At 39.9% G+C, this 20472-nt stretch overlaps 1 protein-coding gene across 5 annotated transcripts in view; it reads right to left on the bottom strand.

Moving 5' to 3' along the window:
- FYCO1 (FYVE and coiled-coil domain autophagy adaptor 1) overlaps positions 1-20472 on the bottom strand; it is a 45860-nt gene that overhangs the window by 4414 nt on the left and 20974 nt on the right. For 3 of the 5 annotated variants that reach the window (XM_059473782.1, XM_059473801.1, XM_059473792.1), the window contains exons 9-17: positions 19792-19884; positions 18643-18761; positions 17580-17747; positions 16997-17146; positions 15357-15562; positions 14869-15013; positions 6037-6120; positions 3089-3178; positions 1196-1406 (exon numbers count right to left, since the gene is read on the bottom strand). In XM_059473782.1, the coding sequence (XP_059329765.1) occupies positions 1196-1406; positions 3089-3178; positions 6037-6120; positions 14869-15013; positions 15357-15562; positions 16997-17146; positions 17580-17747; positions 18643-18761; positions 19792-19884 (1266 nt within the window). The remainder of the gene's footprint in view (positions 1-1195; positions 1407-3088; positions 3179-6036; positions 6121-14868; positions 15014-15356; positions 15563-16996; positions 17147-17579; positions 17748-18642; positions 18762-19791; positions 19885-20472) is intronic. The other 2 variants (XM_059473808.1, XM_059473817.1) reach the window with 2 other exon arrangements.

Raw genomic sequence — 20472 nt, 5'->3', positions numbered from 1 at the left:
ACCTTGAAACTCCCAAAGTGCATCTGTGCCTGTAAAACTAATTACTCTGATTAGCATTAAGAATTCCCACAAACTAAAATCTCACAGTGAGACATGTGTTTTCCTTGGATTGTATCTTTACAGCACTAACCTATAGCTATTAATCTCTGCTTTAGAGATAGGATAAATTCCTGAACTTGTAAATATTAATCTAAACTTTAATAACTTAATCAAGTGGTATAGTAAATCCATATATCCAAAAGCAGGATTTCACTAAATATATATTTTATTATATATTTTTATACCCCCTGTGTTATAAAATCAGCTTTCTCAGCAAATCCTGATTTTTTATATGAGCTTACAGCAAAAAATGTTTGCATCTGTGATTCTATGTGAGTCTGGCTGTAAAACCCTAGCACAGCTGTCAGAAGAGCAGCTGACATAGATCAAGGATGACCCTATACAACACAAAGTTTAACCAAAGAAATATATCAAGACAAAAGCAGCATTCACACTTCATTCAGCTTTCATATTAAAAAAAGAGATATTTTATATGGAGTTAATAGCTGTGCAGTGAATTAACACAAGCTATATAAATGTCTTATTCCCCCAGTAAATCACAGCCATAGAGTTTACCTTACCATGGTGAATTAAACAGCCGCCTTGTCTTCAGCAAAACTTGCAAATAGCTGAGTAAAATAGATTCACTTAATCTGTAATCCTCATGAAATATGGACAGCACATATAAAACTGGGTACCTTGGGCACTGGCAATGAGATTTTGCACACCATCCAGGCACTTAAGTATATGCTTCATTGTAAGAAATGTAGGTAAACCAAGAAATGAAACTGTTTCCCTGTGGCTTTTTCTCAATTGTCTGGCAAAACCAGACTTAAAGAGTTTACCAACTAAGTGAAATTGAGAAACAAAAAAGGATCTTGCAGATTTGGATGTTTAATTTTGCTTAATAATTTTGGGTGAATTTCAGATGCAACCAACAGAAGCTACAGGGCTTTTCAACTCAACTTCTGCAGGCAACATTAAAGATGTAGCTTTGCCTTTAGCAGAACTGCAGCTTAACTGGAGAAACAAATCCTTAATGCATTAGCAAGTGACATTCTGGTGAAGATCTCCTAGCAATACTTGTCAATTCCTGCAGGCTGGATGAGTGTGGAGCAGTACAACCTCTGAGGCAGTAAGGAGACAAAGGCCTTACTTTGCACTGATCCAGCGGCGTGTCGTCGGCCTCTTGGTAGACAACACTGAAGGATATGCTTTTGGGGTCTGATGAGAAGATCCAACTGATTGTTAGTCCCATCTCTGTAACAGTGATGGGAATGATACTGTAGGTGCTGGATTTGATGAACAGCTCTCTGTTGCTTTCTCCAAAATTCATGATCTCTTCTACTGTAAGGGGTAATTTCATCCTGTGAGGGAGAAACATATGATTACTTGAAGAGATCCAATTCACTTACTCAGACAAAACCACTAATCATTGATTTTTATTTTCTGTCTATTTCAGGTAGACTCCACAGTGTATTTGGGACACATCCGGAAAATGCATGAAAATTCAGCCTCAGATGAAGGAAAAAACTACAAAAAAGCTGATTGATATTAAGAACCCTCACTGCTCTGGCACAAGTGTATTTTTTTCACTTATTTATTTCTTTTCAACTGAAGAAAACCAGTGCTGGAATACAGCTTTTTAGAGTTACTACAGATAAGAAAGGAGTGCTGCCCTCTACTGTTCTTTTTAAACAAAAAAGTAAGTGACCTGGTTTCTTCACCTTCCTAGTTGAATATAAAAATTTGCACAGGAAACAGGAGGGATCAGGATTACAGAGGGGACAGGTGGATGAAATGTGAACAGCACTTCTATTCTGAAACACTTAACACATTTGGGTCTCTTTTACCCAACCAAGCTGCAAAAAAACTGACTCAAAATACTTCCAGTTAAAAAGGAAATTCTTAGCATCTAGATGATGCAGAGTCCTACAGCATTAGATAAACTGATTTCATTCTGGTATCTGTTTAACTCTGTGATCAGTGAGGCCCTGAAGCAGGAGAACACTGGTTACTTTCTTCAGGGGAAACCTGTAATTTCTAAGATCTGTGGGATCTCACCTACATTACCTTACCTAATAATGATGATACCTAGTATCATCTGTCACTCTTCAGGCCAAATAAACTGTTTGCAAATCAATGAGATCAGAGTAAACCACAGTCCTGCCATGTCTCAGGTGACCTTTGATTTTAATAAACTAAATGTTATTCTTGGTTTTGCCTTACAGCCCAGCTATGATTCTAGTTACTGCTTCATTTACCTGGATCTCTGAACAGCCGCAACAAGGTAGAAACATGGACTGATTTATCTCCTTCAGGCACAAGTTTAAAACCTTTCCCATAACTAAGGCAAAATTTCAAAGCTGGGTTTAAGGGGACAGTGAGCAAAGGTGAATTTCTCTAAGTCATGTGCATCTCCCCATATTGGATTCTATTCTTGTCTGTGCAAGACATGCTGTATCACTAGTGCATGTAATTAGGAATTTCAGAGCAGGACACCTGCAGAGAATTGTGCAAACACAGAGCTTGAGTTGAGGCTTAGATGAAATTTTATGCAATGGCATGTATCAACCAGAGCGGGCAAAACAGATTCTGGGAGGCCATCAATAAATAACAGATACATGCTCCAAAAGGCCATGAACTCCCTCCCTTTGGCAAAGGTCCAATTAGAGCTGCATTCCCTGACTTGCCCTTGCAGTTTCTTTCAGAGACTGTTAGAACTGCACAGCCCTTTCTCTAAACTCCCTTCGTGTTGACAGCAATTCCTGTAATAAAAATAGGAAATGTTTTCTCATGTGATGTGGACCTACAACTTTCCTTTTTATTTCACTGGGACTGTTGCACAGGGACTGAAGAGAGAGGACCTGGCTCATTGATGCTGCTCTGTGTGGTTGAGTTACACCCTCTCATCCTCCTCAGACCAAACTCTACCATGGGACACAAGTGAGCAGCTCTTCCAGGAGCCTGCAAGGCTTGTGCTCACATAGCTGGTATCTGAGCTCAGCATTTAGGCTTTCACCTATAGCAATGAAATTGTTCTGCTTACATAATTTCTCCTGACTTCAACAAGCATATCTCAGCATCTTGAGCAACTTGCCAGTCTTCAGATTCATCGAAAGTTGAAGAAGTGCTGTTTCTAGAACAAGGAAAAGAAGAAAAACCATGATTCTCTGAGTAGTATGTAATCAAATACAATCTGCATGCTGATGCCTTCCCAAAATAGAAATGTTTTGATAGTCCTGATACCAAATTCTAGGATTCTTAGTTGGCCCATTCCAGTGACAAAACTGGGCAAAACCGCAGCCCCCTTCTGCTCATCACTGCACAAACGTAAAACTGTTTTCATCCTCGTTTCATGAGCTAAGAGGAATATATATATATACATCCAGAAAATCTTTTCTGCAATCATAACATAAATTTCTTATTGAGATGATGACAGGTTTTGAAGATTCTCTGGCAGGTTGAGGGGCAGACACAAGCAAAACAGTCTGCACTGGTCCCTCAAACAAAGCTTGCAAAAGGATAAGACGTCTCCCTGGATTTAATCTGGGAGGTGTTTTACAGACATATTATCCAGTTCCTTATTCTGACAATGTACACAAAACATATTCTATTGCTGTAGAATTGCTACCATGTGTCTTCTTTTCCTACAAAAAGTACTGCATGATTCAAACACAAATACACCAAAGATACTTTACAAGATAACAAAGCAGGATGTTTCCTCCACACCATGATGTGTCCCAGTGAGTAGTGAAACAGAGGGAAGAACCTTCTATCCACTCCTTACCTCAAAAAAGGTGTATGCTCGGGACTAGCACTGGACTAGCCCCAGGTATGAATTACAGGGCTGGACACAGAGAGAAGGATGAGTCTGAGAGTCAGGAAACAAACACTAATAGTTTCCAAGTAAGTTAGAGCTTCTCTGACTGATTCTTGTTTTGTTTCTCTGCATTCCAGCAGTTTGAGAAAATTAAGCTCTTGTTCCCAGAAAATTTCCAAGGATTCTTATTTATAGGGAACCAGATGGTTGGTTCCTTCCAAATCCAGGGGAATCTAATAAAATGTTAATACCATATGTGCTTCTGAACCATCAAGTGCAGTAATGCTCCTAGAGAGCATAACGGCCATACTTGCTGTTGACCAATTCCCAAAACTAATGCACAGTTTAGCATTTTCTTTTAAATCCAGTGGGATATAGCTCTACAAGCAGCATTGCTGAGAAGAAGAGCATGAGAAAATATCTCCTTCAGGTGGTGATGAGCAGCATCTGAATATACTGTGTCAACAACATGCAATCACATACCATTTTAGTGCAGTGACATTATGGTTTGGAAACAGGACGAATTCACTGTTATGACTGCAAATTAAACTGCACCCACTGTTTACACATTTCCTGAACCGTTATCTTGATATTCCTGTTCTTTTATTTTTGCAGTCTCTTGAGTAACTCTTGACTTCTTCAGTCACACCAGTACTGTTAATACCCTGAAGTGACAGCTGGGATGTGCATGGGAGACTCAAAGCTGTAATTAAGTGCCAAAACCTGAGCTGTACCCGGACACAAGGAATGTAGGCATGAAGTACTTACTAGGTGTTGGTCCATAAAGGTTAGTACAATATCTGTGCAAATACTTACTGATACAAAAAACTTCTTGTTAACTGTCTTTATACAACCAGATAAGAAAACTGATTCTGAAAAAAACCTCAAACCAACAAACTAGAAAACTGAACTATAGCTTGTAAACCTACACATACATTTTGCTTGCACAGTGGGAACAGCAACCAGCTTCATGCTGTGATCCATGTAAGTCTCCCATCCCACCAGGTTAGCTACACAGCTTTTATTTCACAGCCTTGAATTCACACAGAGCAAGAGAACTACACAATTACAGGCAACTACACAATTCAGAAGTGTCAAACTCTATGATTTACGACACAATGCCATTACAGCTCTTGATTTAGTCCATTAATTTCATCTTTTATTAGGAAACCTAAAATGTAAATTAAATCACAGGACCAATATATGTTCATGTTCTCCTCTAATACATGATTTTCCTTATTCCTGCTTCAACCCAGTACATGGTTAGGTGGTTACATGGCCACCTTACCACTTGGCTCTACCAACCCAATACATTCACCACACATCTAAGGCTAAGGGAGTGCTAAGTCTCCTGATTTGTGTATTAAACCAAAGTGCCTATAATCACAAAGAAAATCCTCCTTCTTTTTATGACATCTCACTGAGTCTAACAGTCTAAACTAAGGTCTGGTAGGCTATAAGAAACAGTATCATGATTCAACTGGAGCATTTTTCCATTGACAAGAGAATTTATTCTTGCATGACCCATTCACCTTTTGTGTTAGCACAAAGGATGTTCCTACAGTTTGCCAGGTCCCCAGATTATGAATATGCAGCCTCTGGTGTATCTATTTAAACAGTCTGTATTCTTTCACTTCTTTTTAAAAGTAAAATGAAGTGGGACTAAAAGCAGAAAGAAGTGAAACATGGAAAAGACACTACAGCAAGAAGAGAACAGCTCTGACTCAGCAAAGCCTCTAGACACAGATTGTTGGAAGCTGATATAGCCTTTTGAAGAATTATTGCTTCATGCTGGTCTTGTTCTTATGCAATTCCTCAGGCACCTGCTGTTGGTCACTGTCCCTAAGTTCCCTAAGCCTTGTCCACTGTGCCTGTTCTTATACAGGGATAACATTTCTTACAAATTATACTAAAAATACTGTGGCCAACATCATAAATGGCTTGGGGAGTTAAAAGTTAGAAGCCACTTTTAGAATTAAAACTTGAAAAAAGATGGTTCAAATCTAGACTCAGCAATTTTCTGTCTTCACAAACACCTGAGCTGTGACAGCTGTAGCGACATGTCAGAGGTGTTGGCTTCATGTGGCTGAGCAGTGAAATCCCAGAAGCCATCTGCCTCTCAGCAGTGCAGTGATTTCTGGAGAGAACTTCTGTCATCCAGGGGAGAGTCTTACCGAATTGTGTGAAAGGCAGAAACCTGAAACGGAGACTGGAGGCTGTACAGAGCCCCTAACAGCTGCTTAGCCCAGCAAACACATCTGAAAATGCAAAGAAACAATCAAAGGCATTATGCTGAAGTGCACCAATGATTCCCTGGGCCTGCTGTTATCTAGCAGGTCAAACCCACCCCAGGCACCCTAACTTAGTTATTAGCCTTCCTCTCCAACCCATCAGAGAACAGTAAAAATAGAAAGATGACAGCAAGGGATCAGAAGAAAGGATACCACAGACAGTCCTTGACATGGGCAACAAAAGAGGAATGATTTGGGATGGAGCAACGGGGATACAGAGCTCACTGAGTTTTTAACAGGGTGCAAGACCGTGTCTTTCATGAAGGTGTATGGGTGGGAAAGGGATGGAAGTGTTAAGGGCAAACCCTGGCACATGTTGAGATGGGAAAGCATCACACAGACAATTGCAAAACTACACAGAAACGGATGGATGGACATGAAGATCCATCACTGTCTGCAATGGGTGAGATGCTTACTGCTATAAATGAAATCCCAGCTATTTCTCAAAAAAGTATCTATGACTTAGCTATGCCACATTCTGTATGAAACAAAGAAAAACAACCAACAAACAATAGAAAAGGACTCCCCAGCCTTAAAACTGGACACACTCTATCTTCAAGACAAGAAACTATACACAGAAAGCAAGCTAGGGAAACAATCATGACAAAGGAACCTTTCTGTGCTCTGAGTGACAACACACAAAATATTTTTTATTTCTTAATTGGTTTTGTTTTGTTTTGCTTTTTATTGTGATAGGGAAGATGTTTGGCAAAGGCCATGAGATGAAGATAGCTTTCAAACACTGCATTTGTAAAATGTTCAGAACAAGCAATTAGGGATTACCAGGGTGCTTTCCTCCCAGCAGGAGGCAGCAAACAGACGACTGGAAATCAACACTAAAAATACTGACAAGCTGCTGCCAGTATAGCCCAAATACTGCAGCCTGTAGATCACCAAGGCTCCAGCCACCTCTGTGGGTAACACTAGTTAAGATACCTTTGAGTTTTCTTTTCACACAGTTCTTTAGAGGCTGTTAAGGGAAACTGAGGCAGGAAAGATTTAGCAAAAGCAGTTTCTGGCCTGAGTTTACACCAGTATCCACCAGGAGCCCCATGTCCTTTCAGCAGAGCTCCTGCCCAACCCTTCCTGCCCAGCCTGTAGCTCCACAGAGGCTGCTCCATCCCCGAGCCTGCAGGTTCCCTGCAGCCAGGGTAGTTTCTGCACCCAAGGTCCTTCACAGCTCTACAATCAAATGTTCTTCAGACTGACCCATCCAGGAGTAACAGCTACTCTCTCAGCCCACTCCCTATAGGGGATAAATCCATACAACCCAGATGTCACCAGACAGTTTAGCCACTGCTGTGTCATCCTCATACCTTATTCTGCATCTCAAAATGACTGATAAAAGCAGGTGGTTATCACAATATATTGCTCCCCTGTTTGACAGGAACAGTTTGTGAATATTTAGCACCTTGCTCCCAGTTGGTTTCTTAGAGGCAGAGAAATTTCTATCACATGCAATGAAGCACAAGGGAGAGCTCAGTTTTTAAAAGGCATTACACAGCCCTTACATTTCTTGTGTCAGTAGTGTTCTTTCAATAATGATGCTGCAGAAGTAAGACAAATTTGGTGCTGTTTTTCTTTATATGCATTTGCAGGTACCAAACTCAAGCAGCCAGAGATACAAGCTCACTGCTCTACAAATCAGAGTCCCAGAAGCACTCCAGCTATGGTAGCACAGGCTGCTACAAAGATCTGCCTGAATGGGCTTGCTTCTCTTAATAGAGATTCCCTCTCTTGCAGAACCAAGGGACACTCAAACTGCTGTACTTTAGAACTCACTGGGTGAGACCTTTCAGGCAATCTTGAATCAGAGGTGAGTTCTGCTAATCTTATGCTGAGTAATATCTTGTAGTAGGATTAATCTCACAGAAACATGGTTTTTGTAGCTCAAAAGAGAGGGCATTTAGCTTTTGGGCTAAATCTTTAAAAAGCCAATAAACCTATCTTACAAAACACTTAATTTACCAGGTAAACAGCTTGCAAAGATCAGTAGTCTTAGGGCTGTTATTTTTGTGTGCTGGCAACAGCCCTGACTGCAATTAAATTGAGTTAAGGAGAGGCTTAAGGGGTTAAGCCTCTCCTTGGAGAGCTGACAGTGCAAAACCCCATCGACCCTTGAGAGGGAATGTGATGGTAGGGGCTGACAGAGGATTGGTCACCCCTTCCTCTGAGAGTAATACAAATGTAGTGCATTAACAAAAATCCTCCATGTTTCAGTAAGTCACTTGAAATGGGGAAAGGAAGAAATGCTGCCATGTGATGATGTGACTGACATCTGAAGAACAAGATGAGGCTTAACTGAAACACAGGTTCTGAAGTACTCGTTGAGACTCAAACCCTGCCTTTTGGGACAGGTCCAACCCAAGCCAAACAACTCTGATGCTCAGAGTCTGCAACCTGAGCCTAAATGGTAAATTTGGCAAAACAAATTTTATTTCTCTCATGGGTTTCCCCAGAAACCTCAATCCAAGCACTAAATCATGGATGTATTAGAAAGCCTAATCCTTATACTGTTTTCAGAAGCCTCTTTGTAATTGTCTTCTGAGTATGTTTTTGAATCCCCATCAATATAAATCTGGTAACAGATGATGTGTTCAAATCCACCAGCTGTTGTGCTTGGGTCTTGACTGTCAAGACAATCCTCTTCAGCAAATAAATAGATTTGCTTTTGTCTGTCATGGATGCTTTACTACAATTCTTATCTGTTAGCACTTAGGATTTTGTCTGTCTCCTGGATGCATTAAGATTTAATTATTTGCTGAGTAAAAAAACCAATATGTCTCCTTCCAGGCTGCCTTTAAAAAAAAGGCAACATGGCAACTACAGATAGTGCTAACTTTTATAATAACTTCTCCATCACTGACCCCTATAAAAACAGAAATGAGAATTTTCATATTAGTAAGAGTCTTCCTGCCAAATATGTATTTTGTTGTTTTCATCCTTGGCCTAGCAGGAAAGGCACTGACCTTTGTCATACTAAGTTTCTACATGAAACTGAAGACACTGACAGAAACTGACAGTACTTTTGCTGAACCTGGCTATAGCTGACTGCATTTTGCTTTGGATGCAGCCACTCTGGGCATACTCTGCTGCTCAAGAGTGAATTTCAGGCACTGTGGCATGTCATGGGACTTGTATACACTTCAATGTTAACTCTAATGTCTATCACCTTTGACCAGCTTATTGCTGTTACTTTTGCCACCAAAGCACATGTGTCAAACCAAACAAATGATATGGGGCAAATTAATCTCTGTCTTGATCTCACAAGCATTTGCTGCACCACACTTTGTTTTTTGGGAGGTGTTAATTTTGATAAGGCAGTATGTCAGGAAGAATACCCAAACTGTCGCACAGAACTGGCTCTTGAAGTGATCCAAGTGACTCTTGCTTATTTTATTCCCATGCTAGCCATGATCATCTGCTACTCACTAATTACTAAAACCTTACTGTGTGCTAGAAGTCTTAAAAAGAACAAATGTAAAAAAAAATTTCTCTACTTGTCCTCTTTATTTTTACCCAGATACCCTATACTTTCTTCAGATTGATAAAAATCACAGACTGGAGCTTTAAATTGAACAGCAGCCTTGAATATGCAATTACCATAACAAAAGCTCTTGCTTATTTTTATGCCTGTCTTAACCCTCTATTTCTTCAAGGGTATGAAAAACAGGAAGCACTAACACAAAGTTATTAAAAAATCAAGATGTGCCAAATGGCAAGTTACAGCTCAACAGTGGCAAACCACTGCAGAGGAAGATTCTAAATCTTTTACTGCTTCATAGAGTGCAGATGCCACAAACATGTACCCACTATAAAACTGCCTAGAAAATCTGGAAACTCTTTTTCAGCTTCTTTTTTCTGTTTGTTTTGTTTGCAAATACTGATGTAGGCAGTCTGAGTGAAAGAGGAAATACCATTAGTAAAAACACTGTGATCAGCTTAGAACCAACCTATTTTCATCATGATACTTCATTGCTTCCTGCTTTTCCAGTCCAAGCTGGTAACTGAGTTAACAGTGCAGAAGATCTTCAAAAAGTATAAAAACCAATGAGATAAAATTCCACTTTTCATAAAGGTAATTTAAATTTCCCAAACCTCCCAAACCTCTGGCCTGCTGGTTTTCTATGAATGGTGTTTATTTTATTGAAAGCTTTTATGAGTGGTTTCAAATATATTACATATTTTATGTAATATCTTCAGCCCATTCATTTAATGAGAATTCCTGAATTTTAAAAATATATGTTTCAATCTTCATGCTGAGGTTTTTTGGATGTTTTAGGGTTTTTTTTCCATGTAGGACAAGGTCTGTACACAAAATCCTTTAGTGTTCATCTAAAATTTCTGTAATAAAGCAGCATTTTCACCTGCTATCAGGTTCACAGTCTGAATGTCCCATACACATCTTTGTATCTTATATCTGATAACAGACCTCATGTTGCCAGATTACCAGGGCCCTTGTGAACAGCAGGAATATCATATCACACACACATGGGCTCCAACACTGAGCAGTGTTTCTGTAGATGCAAACTCTCGCACCCTGATTCCCCACACATTCTTTGCATCATGATATCCTTCCAGTCTGTTTTTCCTGGCACCTTGGTTCCCTTCTCATGAAACTGCTGATTTCTTGGTTGTTTTCCAACCTTGTTCCACCAGTTCTCCCTTTCCACCTCCAGTCTTTTCACTTCCAAATTGGAGGGAAAAATATGTGCAGGGGAAAGAAAAGTGTGCAAAAGCTCTTGCACTAAGTAATAGAGCAGGTGTGGAGACTGGAACAGGGAAAAGAAAGAAGAGATGTTGCAGAGGAGCAAAGGGAGGACTTTATACAGCTGTGGACTGCTTGCAATAAAGGCAGGGTTGGGTCTGGCCCAAAGGGTCAAAGCTGCATTACAGCTTTGAAATACCAATTTTAACTGCTTCAAACCATTCTTGCAAAAACCACACTGCCTGGATGTTCCTTTACTCCCCATTAATACCCAGGCCTTCCTATCAGAGCACTGCAGCTCAGAGGTACCTGACCCTTTTTGGCAGCAACGTGCCCATCTCACCACTTTTCCCTTTAGGAAACAGCTCCTTAGGCAATCCTTTCCTCACTACACAATCTCTTGTTTCTCCCAAGTGAAATATCCTTAAAAACAAAGCTATGAAGCAATGTGGTGTGACTGCATGTGTAAAGGTGCCATCTCAACACACAGCTGCAATGCAGGCTTTGCCAGCATAGGGTGGCAAGAGGTGCTGCTGTCCCCTCTCCCTCCTGGCTGCTTCTGCGTGGGGCAGGGCACTCTTCAGAGCACATTCACTTCCCCCTTTCGGCCACACCGCACCCTGCCCGGCCACGTGAGCTGTAATTAAGCCAGCCAAGAGTGTTATGAGTCATCAAGAAAAAAACAATCCAAACCAAAGCAGCTACTGTGCAGACAGGCTGAGATGTTCTTTCTACCACTACCAAGGTGTGAATAAACTCTTTGTTCCTGTACCAGGCTAGTGGCAAATTTGGGGTTTTCTTCAGTCTTCTGCTGTCTGTGATCTTGATTTTGCTGCTGCAACATCTACTACAGGCATGTTATGCCTACAAAACATAAAAATGGAAACACAGTGCACTGGTTTATCCTGGGGCCCTTGGTTTTAGAACACAATTTGCATATGTGAATGCTTTAGAAATAAGAGTTCAAAAATACAACACTTCAAAAGAAAACCCATGAGCCTTGAAGTAGCAGGATGTATCACAATTGCACAATTAATCTCAGCCCCTCACATTCAAGATTTTGATCAGGTTGGTCCAAACACAAATAACAAACCTGAAAGGCTGAAGTAACTGCTGCTTAATCCTAACCTTTAGGAAATAGCTACTTCAAGGTCAGTCAGAGTTATGTTGGTATAGTCATCTCTCTTATTCTGCCACATACCTCTGCAGCTGATGACTGAGGTGAGTTTTAATTGATTCTCAACTGACCTATACCAATAAAGGCACACTCTCAAGATTTGCTGTAATGAAATAATTTTGTTGTAATTGTGTCATGTCACTTCAAGGAAAGAACAACAGTGGCAGGGCTAAGACACCAAGTGAAAAATAGAGTAAATATACAGTAGGCACCAAAAGGGGGACAAATAGGAACAGGAATGTCCTTTAAGATAATTCACTGCTTTGAGGACCAGCTTGCATTTTTAGTCCAGCAAGGACTCACACCTAGTATTCTAGGTATGGTCAGTGTGAGAATCTCTGCTGTCAGCCAGAGAGAGATCCTAAGAAACTTTGTCAGCAGAGCATGTCAGTTGCAGATCTTCTACTTGGACAGAAAGCCTCCCTTCTCTTCCCTCTCCTGGCTGCTCATCTCCTTCATTTTTAAAGCTCCACCAGCTGGTTCAAATCTCTGGCAAAACCAAAATAGCTTGGATTATTTTCAGCAGATCTCAATAAAGAAGTTTAGCCTGAAAACTGACTTTTTGTATGCCTTCCTCAGACATGCATCTAGCAACCACAGTCTTGGATCTTTGTGTGTTCCCCAGACACTATATCTAAGCAAATTCTACTCCAAATATTCAATTTAATGAAAAGAGAACATTATTGGAATGCCAGTGGAGACTATGTGAAGTTTCCACCTAGAAATCAGGCCACATTTAGCTAGACTCTTTAGAAAGAGAAAGAATAAAGATGATAAGTCTACATCAAGTTCAAGGTGGTCAGCTCAGTACAGCCAACAATTCTGCAGCAATCAAACCAGTAGCTCAGAAAGTCACTAAACGGCAGGCCCTTGAACTGTGGGAGAAAACACAGTGGAAAATTCTGAGTACATGTCTCAAGGGCTGCTGTCCAAGACAGGACAGAGGGTCAGCAGACAATACAGTGGCTCTGGCACATTTACTCACAAACAACCCAACTATCTCATGCTGCACTTCCTGCTCCTTCCTGTGCTAAGTGACACTCAAGCTCTGGGTACACATGTATTCTTCACCACAGAATCAAGTGAGAAGACCTGTGTGCTGTCACAGTCAGCACTGTGCCCTGCTGTTTTTCTTTAACATGCACCACCAGCACCACACCATCATCTGACTCACGTATCAGTTTCTAGATCTCTCCCATAACACAAACCCACAATCAACAAGTCATCTGCAATGCAAGAAGGCCATTCTCCTCTCCACTGCTCAGGCTAGTGACCCTGAGCCTTCCAAACATTACAGGTGCCATGGGAAAGGGCAGGTGTCATTTGTGTTCTCTGCAAAGAATGTCTCAGGTTCAAAGTACAGCCACAGTAGGACTCACCCACCTGCTCATGAAACTGCTAACAAAAAGCAACAGAGGATAAAGCACTATTTCCTGGCTCTCCTGCTTATAATCTGACAAGAGAAGCTGGACAACCTCTAAAAGTTTATGTAGTGCAAGTAAGTTGTTCCATGGGTGCTCTTCAAGAATAGTAGCCTCTTGTTAGTGACAATCCTTCCTTCCTGCCTGAATACTTTGTCAGACAAGATGAATTTAGACCAATGTCAAATTAAAACAAATGGTGACCCACACTTATTTCTCTTTTCCTGGTTGTTTTCTCCAGAGCTAACTCACCTGTAACATACCTCCTGCAGATAGCATGAATTAAAAGAAGTAGTACACTTCACTTTTTTCTTCACAAAACAAACAAAAATTCCCCACCAAAAACTGTCCTTTTGCAAAACACTAAATTCACAAGGGCACTGTGAAGCTCAGTTCATTCCAGCACATGATAAGCAGGAATACACAGTCAGTGTTAACTGTCTACAAACTAGGAAGAACACATTTAAGGTATTTACCAAGAAACAAATATGTAGAATTTTGAAAAGTCTTTTTACCAAATAAACAAGTCTGTACTGTTTGTCTTCAACCCAAACTGCAAGTCATTGTGGTTTATACCGGAAATGTGTCTGTTGGGTGTAAAAGAGTCTAGGTCTGCTTTCTCAGCAGCAGACTATTTACTCTGTGACTATTTTCACTTCAGCATTTATATTTATCCTGTCTATTTTTCTGCTTGGAAGCAAAGCAAGTACACAATTTAGGTGAAATTTCTCTTTTTGTTTTTTCTTCTCAAAAGACAATATATTTTAAAGAACAGAATTTTTGTAAAACATTTGAAAATATTTGAACAATAGTAAAACAATATTTTGCCTAAACTGTACAAATTAAACATAATAAATAAATAAAGATACAAATTAAACTATAATACTACAATGTCATTTGCAAACCAAGTATTTGGACATTCAGATGGCCTTAAATCCTTTTCATTGGTATTTAGGTTGAATTATATATTAAAACATTACTGAAATCTGCACTCACTCCCATTTTCTTCAAAAAGAAAAGAACAAACTTGTGCCAGATGTAGCTACACAATTGTTCTTTTCCGTAAGCTGTCATCTCTAAGGTAGTAAGGAAGTCTACAGACACAGAGAGCCTGAACGCAGACTTTAATGGTGACAGCTGGCCTGATGACAGCACAGAGCTGGGACTACTCCCCTGTGTTGTGGTGAAGCAGGTGGAGAGAGAACATGGAGTGGTTTAGATTTACTAGATTGAATGCTGGCTGTGAAAATAACCAAAATGATCTTGTGTTGTTCTACTGAACATGTGGCCTGGGAGCAGAGATCTTCACTTTACACAGAGGTTGACTATTCTCACTGAATGGGAGAAAAAGAAGAACATTCTAAACAAATCCCAAGGAGTCCCCTCTTTGAGAAGCAGTGTTTACTCACAGATCTGTCACACTTTGATCCAGAGAGTCTCTTTCTATCTGACTTTCATTGTGGAGAGAGTCTGATTCCTGTACTTGGCACAGCTCCTCATCAGTGATTATATCAAAAGCTGCATCATCTGGTGGTTTAGAGGCTTCACTTGCAACTGTGCCATAAAAAACATGAGAAGAAACATGAACACTCTTAGATGGTTGTCTGGAAAACAAACGAGCAAAACCCTTAAGGGGCAAGCCTGGGCCATTCCTCTTCATTTACAGAAGCATTAGATAACTATTAGAATTAATGGAAAATCTTGGTCTGACTGACACTCATTTCATACATTAATGTTTCTCTCAATATCCATTAAATTCAAAGACAGGGTCAGTCCCATCCTGAAAACTCTCCATGACCTCCTGCAGGTCACTGGAGCAGGAGGTGAGCATGTGGTTTTTTGGAGACTGTCAAAGAACAGCACTTATTTCTCCACAGCATGCAAACAATAAACTAACCAAAAGCCCTCTCAGATGGTGACACAGGCAATTCCAATGAAGCTGGTGATCCTTCCTGGTTGGCACTGGATCCAGAGTCATCTGCACTGTCCACAATGACTCTAGGCTTGTTAAAGCAAGCTCTGCAGCAACGCTCCTTTTTTCCACCAAGCTTTGTCACCATGTAGTTGTTGCAGCAGTAGTAGCAGAAAATGCGGCCACACATTCTAGAAATGATTCAAAACCAGGTGTTAGAAAAATACCACACACAGCCAGAACATATCTCCATGACAGAGGTTGGGGCTCTCTCATAATGGTCTTGTTTTCTGCAAAAGCATGAAAGCTACACCCATTGGCAGAACTCATAACAGACCACACTCCTTCCTGAAGTGAAATAGTCTTCTTGACAAGCACAGGATAGAAATTCACATTCATTCTTTGCTACCTTAACAAACAGATAAAACAGAAAAAACTAAAAATACAAAAAATAAATATAAAAATATAAAACAATCAAATGTTCACAAATACACAATGCAAACAAATTATATTTATATTAAGTATGTAAGAAGAAAATTAACTTAATAATACACAGGTCAAATCTCACAGACAGGTAGAACAAAACTTGATTTGATTATAAGGACTTTAAAAACACATCTGTATGTCTCTGCTTCATAATGACCCTCTTCCCTTCAGAAAGGAAAAAAATCCAGTATTGGACACATATGTATACATTCATTCCTCCTGCCCTGTCCAGTTTGAAGTCTCGCAGTATTAAACTTGTCAACTACTTTTTAATGTTGAGATTTTTATGAATTAAAGCACCCAACAGGGATGACTGCTACTCAGGAAATTTTAATGGTTTTGTTTTTCTTAATCATTTAAATCATTACTGGGTGAAGACACAAGCAGCTTTCAGAGACCTTTGCAGAAATGAGTAATTTGGAAGCTGTTACTCAAAATGACTTCACCATTCACTAATTCCTATGGAATGTTGTTTACATTCACGTGAAATGGAAACAGTTCTAGTGCTTCCTTCTTTCTTTACATGACAAATCAGGTCATGAGGCTAAGGAACAGTAAAGAACCAAACCAAACATATCACTAGGACCCTGAAATGTATCCATTTAAATACTTTTTAATAAATCTAGATTGGATAACTAACACTAACTGTAGGGGAAATAATTTAATATCCACTTACAAAAAAAAAAAGATAACTCTGCAATAGTTGATTAGCTCTGAACAAACCTAGTGTAAGTAAACAAATTTATAATTGTACAGCATGTTGAAACATGTTCTGGAATACTTCCACCACAGTAGCAAAGCCATCCTAGTGAATATTGTGTGGAGAAGAACAGAGCAGTGCAGAGCAGTCCTTCAAAGAAACACACTATACAGGGTTTGATTATCTTTGTTTCCAGAAATGAGAAACTAACAGACTCCCCAAGTCAGAGTTGCATCCAGATCTTTGTCTTAATACATGTCAAGGGATCTTTCCAATAATGTCTTATACCCTCATAAGCACATGTGTTCTTTCAGCCTCTAAAATGTCATGTATCAACAATTTTGATCACTGAACTGTGAACATCAAGAAATATTTCCTCCACACAGACAACCATACTGAGTTTTACTTTGGAACAGTGCAATACAGTTCAACAACTGACCTGCAGTGGTGTCGGCGCACCATCCACGAGAACTCTCTCTGGCAGTCCAGACAGTGATTAACTTCTGTGTCCCCCTGCCACCTCTGCTCTGCACTAAGCTTCTGCTGGAACTCCAAAGCATCAGACTTTTGCCACAAAGCATCCTTATCTCTGCAGTGACACAGTTAAAAGAAAGAAAAACACATAGAAGTTGTCACAGTGTTGGTTTATTGCTAACCAACCTCAACTGGAATGCTGGTGAAAGCTTCACAGTAAAAATTCCTTTGCTCCTAAAATTCTGAGAAGCTTTCAGACATAAAGATAGATCAAAAAACCTACTGAAGCTTCTGCAAAAATAGGGAGAAGAACACTTTCCATGCAGAGAACTACCTATTATTTCAAAACAGATAGGAAATTAAGGAGATATTATTGAGTGTTACATTTTTTGACTATATAATGGAAATGCAAAATTTCAACTGCTAATGATTTTGGCCTTCACTTGTATCTTCAATTTGGGAATATAAGCCTGGATGACCTAAGCAGAATCCCTGAACATCCTAAGCAAGGATTTTAATTTCTGCTTGCTGTTCATTTTGATGCCAACCTGATAAGCTCTATCAAACGTTCTTCAAGGAACTGCTTTGTTCTTGTCAGGTCATCCAGCTCAGCAAATAACTTCTGGTCACTGCTATCTTTATCTGCTGCCACCTTGCTGAGCTTCTCAGTGTAATCCAGGATCTTCTCTTTTGCTTCATCAGCTTCTTTTTGGATTCTGATCAAACACAAAGGCAATTATTAATCATTTTTAGCTCACATAAATTCAAGTCTTCCCTGTGGAAGGAAGGGCTCTTCCACCCCGATAAACTGGTAGTTTCAGTGAAATTTTTCTCAGTTTGCATATTTTTTAGAGCTAGGCAGAATCTCCCCAGTTTTCCGCATCACTGAAAATGCACATAGATCCATTACCTAGTGAACACAGCCAGCAACCAGCAATTTCTTGGATGCCCTGCTTATAGTAAAGCTTCTGATGGTATCAACTAGAGATAATACATATGATATCAGCACAAATGTATAAAAATACATAGGCTTTGGTTAACCTGTTAGATTCTGTGTGAGCCCACACACCCATGAAGATCTATTTCTGACTGCCAGATTATCCACACCACATAGGCCCACATTACAGACTTTGAAAACACATCCTGAGTTAGATTGATTAAAGCTGATAAGAAACCTGACAAAGACATGCAGGATGTGGTCCCATTCAGATAATTCTTACTGATTCCCTGAAACTTTGCAAAGAGGAGAGACAAAAGAAACTGTCCAAAAGCACAAATTTTGCATTTCTCACAAAGAACCCCAGTATTAATTTTGTGCTTAACCTGTAAGATAAAAAGAGGTTATAAAAATGTCTCTCATTAATTTATATCAGCTAAATTAACAATACAGTAAAAACTAAGCCGTGCATCACGTGTGCTGTATAATTTGCATGTTTCTTATGTGAAGTGTCAATCTGATATTCCCTGCCAGTGCCCATGAGCTCTTTGTTCTATATAAACCCTGTGACATATGGTACTTCACAAACCATGGTGATTTTCAACATGTTTTGATTATTGTCCTCTTGCTTGGCCTACAAATGAATAGCTTCTGTAAAGAATCCAAACTCTCACCTTTCCAAGAGTTCTCTAAGAGAAGTCACTTCCTCTTCCTTCTGCAGCCGAGCAGATTCTGATTCTGACAGTTGCTCTCTAGCTTCATCCAACTTTCTACACAAATTCGTGTTTGCAGCCTAGTAAAATGAATTACAGTATTTCCTTACATAGAAAAACAAGATTTTACCATGCATAGGACAATTACCAAGACAGCTAACAATGTTTTAAAAGAATCAGTTACAGCCAAATGACCAATTAAGATATTATTGTATAAGCAGGCAGTAATTAGTTGTGTACTAGTGACTGATTACTTCTGTCACACTGAATAAGGGATACACGCTAAAGTGACACAGTGTTAAGCCTGTAATTCTTGTTAGTCTGTGTCAGTTGAAGTTTTGCCTCCTTATCAAGAAAAATCTCTCAAAAATAATGGTAAAAGAATACACCCTGAAAGCTTTTTCACCACCTAAAAGCTTCAAAAGAAAAAATTAAATAGGAGGAAAATGTTGTTTATTAAAAGCCATATTGAATATGAAGGACAATCAAAAACAACCCAACTTCTTTCACAGCTAGACTCTCCAGAGAAGTCTGCCAAATTTGGAGTCCTCAGGGCACATAGCTAATTGCATCTAAAGGGACGTATTTCTCCTAGCAGGCAAGGTCACATCCAGTAATCTTAAATTTCTTCTTTCTGGATTCTTTACAACTCAGTATGACCCTTCTAACCCAACCACTTGATAAACTTATTGCAAAAATTCTGGTTTTTTCTGGCTGGGTCATTTCTCAGCTACATTAATTCTCTGATTCAGTGCTTTTTGCAGCCTGCAAATAGATGGATCTACACATGTGGCTGTATGGGAATGCAGGGCCTAAGAAAAACACATCTTAAACACACACCTCCATTTAGGAAGAGAACGCACAGCCAGGTCTTACATAAAACCTGACCAGCTTTCAAGGCAGGACAAATCCTAAGTGATATCATGCTTTTCATAATCTCTGCTTCAGTGGCTGTCAGCTGCCCAGTATTTTGTCTGCAGCACCTGTATTTATACAGGGGCATTCTCAGACTCACAGCCAGTCATCAGAAATACTGCTCACCTTCCCAGTTGTAACACTAATGCCTGCTGACACAAACACCTCTGGTTTTAATTCAGATCAAGCACCTACTTGTAACTCTGTAATCTCTTCCTCTGCTGCATACTGTTGTCGCTTCTGCTCCTCAAGTTGCTCTCTTACTTTCCCACACTCCTCACTGACAGCCTGGCAGAGAGATTGAGGCAGTAGTTAATAATCCTCCAGCAGCCACCCCTTCACCTACAGCTGTGAATTATGAGCGCTTTACTGCCATGCATGGGATAAATGCAGTGCCACTGGCTCATGAAAGACAGCTAAAAGACACTCTCAGAATCAAGCAAACTCACTTTGTCGTGGCACACTGACTGTGCTTTACTGTTACTTTGCATTGGCTGTTGCAAATCTCAACAAAAAGAAGGTCAAACCCATGCAGTGGCATAAGCCTCTGATCAACCACCAATCTTAGACAATTTATCAGAATGGCAAAGCAATGAAATGAAATCTTCAGCCTTGAGGCGTGCGGTTTCATATACACAGGGCTGACTCATGCTTTTTGGAAGCAATACTTGATCTTCCCAGCTGCTACCTTGAGCAGCTGAAAGCAAAAATACATGAAGGAATTAAACACAAAAGCAACTGGTCTCAGTGTCTAAGTTTCTTTTCGTCAAAATCAGTTCTTAGAAGAAGCAGTGTTATAGGTGTGAGGAACAGGTCTTGAAATGTTCCTACCAAAATGGAAACAACCACAGCTGTGACCAGAGGGACAGAAGATGC

The sequence above is a fragment of the Ammospiza nelsoni genome, chromosome 1 (genome assembly GCF_027579445.1).
Source record: "Ammospiza nelsoni isolate bAmmNel1 chromosome 1, bAmmNel1.pri, whole genome shotgun sequence".
NCBI classification, from domain to species: domain Eukaryota; kingdom Metazoa; phylum Chordata; class Aves; order Passeriformes; family Passerellidae; genus Ammospiza; species Ammospiza nelsoni.
This window is presented reverse-complemented; position numbering and strand designations above follow the sequence as displayed.